This window comes from Barbus barbus (assembly GCF_936440315.1).
Source record: "Barbus barbus genome assembly, chromosome: 2".
NCBI classification, from domain to species: Eukaryota; Metazoa; Chordata; class Actinopteri; order Cypriniformes; family Cyprinidae; genus Barbus; species Barbus barbus.
In genome coordinates, this window is record NC_136730.1 from 25270527 (window position 1) to 25276526 (window position 6000).

Sequence of the window (6000 nt, forward strand, 5' to 3'; positions counted from 1 at the left end):
TAATTTTCCTATTTAAAGCTTGACTCTTCTGTAGTTACATCGTGTACTAACACTGACGGAAAATGAAAAGTTGTGATTTTCTAGGTCGATATGGCTAGGAACTATACTTTCATTTCGGAGTAATAATCAAGGAACTTTGGTGCTGTACCGTGGGTGCAGAAGGCGCAATGATATTACGCAGCGCCTGAAAGTAGTCCCCAGCTATATCCTAACTAGTTACCTAGCTGGGGACTACTTTCAGGCGCTGCGTAATATCATTGGCGCCTGCTGCACTCACGGTACGGCAGCAAAGTTCCTTGATTATTACGCCGAAATGAAAGCATAGTTCCTAGCCATATCGACCTAGAAAATCACAACTTTTCATTTTCCGTCAGTGTTAGTACACGATGTAACTACAGAAGAGTCAAGCTTTAAATAGGAAAATTATCGAAACTCTTTGGTCATATTTGAGCGAGATGCTAACGGTCTAATCAGATTCAATTATCTATGCTAAGCTAAGCTAAAAGTGCTACCACCAGACCTGGAAATCGGCTGAACGGATTCAAAAACTCAACTGTTTAACTCTAAGGGATTTGTAAAATGAGCCTATTTCCAAAAAAAGTGAAGTGTTCCTTTAAACTGCCAGAATTTTAAAAGGCGATATCTACATTTCCACTGAACTTTCAATGCCACAACTTTGCAGATATTGTTTATGCTCAAACAGCAATATTACACACTAACTAATGTTAAAAAAGTGAAATTGCAATCAACCACCCCTTTAGCGTTATATGCATGAGACATCTACAACATCCATATTTCACATCATTATTGGGTGCTTTATTAACTAACCATTACTTCATTATGTGATAAGGCTATGGAATAATGTTAATATTATTGTAAATAATTCAGATTCTTGCACAGACCAACAGTTTTACTTCATAAGACTTTAATTGTCAGGGGCCAGGGGTATTAATTTTGTGCTCCTTTATATGCTTGTTTTTGGTAATTCGCAAAAACTGACAGCTGCTGACTTTAAATTCATAAATCACCAAGGACTATGGTTTCAGCTAAAAATTAACTTTACTGCTCTACTGAAGAAAAAAAAGTCGGATGACCTGAGGGGGAGTAAACTAAAAGCATATTTTCATTTTTGGGCTAACTATTCCTTTAAAATGTTATCTCCTGATATTGTGCTGTTAGCTTTCTTACTCTTGCGAAATCAGTCAAATATTATCTCTATAACAGACCTGTACAGAGAGAGACCCAGACAAACAGACAAAAGGCAGGTTATAAATCTCACACAATGGGCTCAAGTCGGATGGGTTGAAACATGGAAACACTTTGGAATTTACGGCTCGAGGAAGAGTCAATTACTCCAGTGTACTTTCCTCTTAAAATGTGTACATGGCCAACAACAGCTTCAGTACAGTCTGTTGAAGCCTCCTGTGTCTCACGTTAAATAACCTTGCGCAGTGAAACGACACAGTAGAAGGCCATTAGAAACCCAATAGCTGCTCCAGTGATGAACAGGTTATGTGCTTTAGGGCAAAGTCAACGAAAACAATCCTGCTCCACATAAAAGAAGCTAAAGGTACAAGATTTTCCCAATCATATCTTTCTGCAAGAAACGATAATACGTTCACATACCGCTTGAAAACAGCTGCTGATAAACATCGATTCTGGCATACAAACAGCACAGCAAAACCCCTTATTAGCTTATTCGTTGTGTTATTAAAAATCAGCATTAACATTAATAGGCTATTAATACGAAGAAAACCTCAAAGTTCCCATGAGTGAGAAATGAAAGAATAGCCTATGCAAAGACTTGTCAGCTTTTCTACGCTTTGAGATGAGATGGAAAAAAAGTAGCCTACTGTATCAACTTCTTATGAAAATGTAGTCAGTATTTTCATTTTACAAGTCCTATATATCAAGGGTATAAATGATGAATAGACTTAGGCTCAGGTTATGGTGTGAAGACCTGATTTTCCACATCCCTTATCACCAAAACAAACTCCTGTCATCAATACCGCGTCCAGGAGCACTCACCGTCCGCCGTTAATTCTCCTCTGGTCTGGAAAACACTCCCCAAAGCGTGTAAAACTAGAACAGCTCCCACAAACACATCGAGCATGCTTGAACCCGCCATATCAGATATCCGCCGAGGCAGATGTCCTTCGTTTCCTTTGCTCTGTCGTCGCCAAAGAAGATGTAAAATAGAGAGAAACTGCGTCTGGTCCGTCGCTGAGCTTCCCTCGCCGCTGCTGTGATGCGAGGACTCGCGCTCCAGATAACGACGCGTTTCCTTCAGACTCCAGACCCAAACCAGTCCTAGTTCGAGATAGTCTAAAAAACAGACCAGTCCAGCTCGCCTCTTATCCATGCATTCACCACAAAACCAGGAGGTGTAGATGGCGTCACACATGCACCACCAATAGTGTCCTGAATCTGACTTGCAAGGGGGCTTCTCAGTCATTAAGTGGATTTGGCATTTTTGCCTCTGTTTGCATGAAAACACGGTTCTTAAGACATAACCTAAGACATGTCACACGTTTTTAAAATAGTAACAGTTCCACTTTAAAATTCTCAAGAAATTAATAAAATGTTAGGAATAAAAATAAACTTTGTTTTTTTACATTTTTCTCAACATTTTCTCAAAATAATGAAATAACACTATCACTCACATCCCGAAAACCACCTGTCTTTAGACAATAACACTTAATATTAACAGAAACATATATTAGAAAATGTGTTTGTTTATATTGTAATATAAATATAATCAAATAAATGTAATATCAATTTGAATTGCATAAATATAAACATCACTAACATGCTGCTAAAGAAAGAAGATAATTTAAAAAAAAAAAAAAATTGTCCACAACTGTGTCGTCCACATCGTCAGACATTTATGATTCCATTTAAAATGCAGGTAATAATGAAACCAGGCCAAAATTACAATATACAGTAAATGTAACATCTAAGATTTGTCATTTTTTACAAATAAATATTTGAGACGTCTGAACATGTTGAAAAAAATAAATCTAGATAATATGAATACATTGAAACATTTTTTAATTTATATATATATATATATATGATTAGAATACATAATTTATTTAAATATTTATTAAAAATTATATTTTACGTGATGTATTTAAAAGTGGGTCAAACAGACAACTGCACAACTGAAATGCAGGATTTCTTTTTTTTTAAATTCAAAATAAATACAATACTGAATATATATCAATTTAGCCTGTTTTGACCCATGTGTCAGAAACTAGTGATTCACATAATTTGGCCCATTACTAAAATATATCTTGTATGCATGAGAATTATACGGATCACAACTGGTCATGTTGAATCGCTCTCAGTACTGATTGTCCTTGATGTTAGTACAGTAAATTCAGTAAAGATTGCCTCTGTTGTCTCCTCCTGAGAGCCCAGAGGCAAGACAGGCAACGGAGGGGGTGAACGGGGGGAGCATTAATGTTTGGGAATGGCACTGGCAGCTTTTCCACACTGTCTGCCAAGCAGAGTCCCTCTAGAGGACTGAGAGGCAGTGAGCTGTGGTTGAGCGCTAACCACCTCCCTCTGCTCCTTCAGATCAGGACAAGCAGCCTAGCAAAAACATTTAAGGATGAAGCATACTAAAGTCGCCACATTAGCATTCCAATTTAAACACCCTTACAGTGTTACACCAAGAGCCAAAATATGTAGAAATGCTGACTGAAAACCTAGGTTTCAAATCTGAGGACCTTGATTTATTGTGCTCATGTTTATGACAGCATTCCTCTGATAGGGATTTGCAAGGTACTGTATAAAGTATTTAACTGTAAGCCAGTTGCCCTTTATCTAGAATTCTCTTTGAAGTCCTCAAGTAAGTGTAAACTAAATATGTGAGTTTAAAAGTGTCCACACATGCTATATTAATAAACACAATGTAGGAAGCCACTGTTTGTGTGAGAATCAAAACTGTGAGAGAGACAGGGAAACAATAAATTGTGTGCAATGTAAAAAATGAATCTGTGCTTCTGTAGATTTAATAAAAATGTAATATATAACTCAAACTAAGAATGTAATTCTGTTAAACATTATGTGAGGCAATCCAACAGGATGCAAATAAGCAGTTTTACATTTATTCAAGCATTTCCTGCCTAATTAATTCCCATTCTTCCTCTTCCCAGCATGCACTTGGACTCAAATCATTCATAGTTGCACTGTTTACAATCTTTGGGTAGATTTCTGACAGAAAACATAAGATTTAGATTAACTATGAATTAAAAACCAAAGTGAATTCTTATGAACTCAATCTTGTTGTATAACCTGATTTCTTCTAAAAGAAATGACTCATTACTTCTAAAAAACGTTTTGTTTGTGATCTGTTGCCAGTAGATAAACTTTATCATTTTTAGCAGGAATAATAATTATTGTCAGATGCTGGCTTGTGGCTTTTGCTTGTTTATTGTTTCAGACAGTTAGATTTTTTTTCATCACTTTATTCTAAGAAACACTGCATGAGTTACTTGGCTACCATTTTGGGGAAAAAAAGGGTCCCCCATTTAGTTTGACATAACTTCCCTTTGGGGACGTTTAGGTCTAAGGCTGGAGTTATGGTTAATCTGAATTAATATACATCATTTTAATTATATTTGATAGATATAAGTCTATAATATATATTGTACTCTGCCAGTCAATTTCTTTATTAACTCAATTCAGCATTATAATGCATTATAAAATTAACAATCATTCAGTTTAGTTAAAGGAATTTAGATACAAATATAAGAAAATTACTTTTTTTCTGGTGCTTCTCTATCAATTTCTGAGACTCCGAAGCACTGAAGGAGATGGAGAAATACAGAAACACATTAAAATGAAAGTGCAGAATTGATGAATGGACTATATGCATATTTTGTATTTCGCAGAGATTCAGATGAACTGACTGCACATTTAAGCATGATAATGAAACTCCTCTCTGCAAATGTGAGCATGTAAATGTATGCATGATGAATATTATACTGTCTCTTACTATTAGTTTTTACACCTTAGCAATAACACTTAAATCTGGCAAAACATTTTCGCTGACTTCTAGGAAATTTAATTTCCTATCTCACACGCTTTTAAATAGAAAGATCCCAGCTGTCTACGTACACAGCAGGGTACGGAGGTCCCGTTTGAAAAAAATGTTGACAGTAAAAATTTGTAATAGTGTGTAAAAGTCTGAATTCAGATCTTTGTGTATTTCTTAAGACATATCCAGAGAAAACACAATGTGTTGGGCTAATTGATTCTCATGTAATGTGGAGAACATTTCAGAAATCCAATCTGTATGTTTTTAATGAATACATAACTCTAAAACATCTTTGACAAGTGTATGTTACGGTCTGAGCAAAGACACATTTCCTAGATAATTCATATATATGCAAATGCTCTTATCGAATCATAATGTTTAATTTCATGCTTTGTAGTTCATTTTTGTGCTATGACAAAGCATTTGTTTTGACTTCTGACAAAAGCGAACCAGAAACAAAAGGACAAAGAGTGCAGGGTTACAGACAGTTTGTCATATTGAAACATTTCACCAGAGTTTATCATTGTACATTTACAGCTTTTGTTACAGTGTTCTGGTACAAAGGAAAATGTCCTTTTCCCCTAAACACTGGCACTGCACAGTTAACTACTTCACTTGTCTTTGTGCATGTTTTGGTATCATTACAGTTTTCAGTTTTATCATCTGTCAAAATGTGGTCTGCTTGAATCCAAAAGGAGACCAAGTGGTGATTGAACACACATTTAAAGTAATGAAAATACAATATTCTCGAAACCACAGAGATCTGGAAGGAGAGCAGGCTATAAAAACAAAACAATCTCTGAAATGACACCCAGACTCCATATTAGATTTAATAAGCCTTCCCAGATTAATGTTACATTGTTGTCATCTTAAATATTTAATTTAAATTCATTTTAATAAAGCTATGATTCTCTAAAAAACAAAATACCTTTATTTTCTGAAAGACACTGTTT

General features: G+C 35.5%; 1 protein-coding gene across 1 annotated transcript in view; it reads right to left on the reverse strand.

Annotated features, from left to right (window-relative positions):
• LOC306884525 (plexin domain-containing protein 2-like) overlaps window positions 1-2373 on the reverse strand; it is a 60837-nt gene extending 58464 nt beyond the window's left edge. Inside the window, exon 1 of the mRNA XM_079440457.1 lies at window positions 2029-2373. Coding sequence (XP_079296583.1) covers window positions 2029-2362 — 334 coding nt within the window. The 5' untranslated portion in view covers window positions 2363-2373. The remainder of the gene's footprint in view (window positions 1-2028) is intronic.
• Between the last annotated feature and the right edge of the window lie 3627 nt (window positions 2374-6000).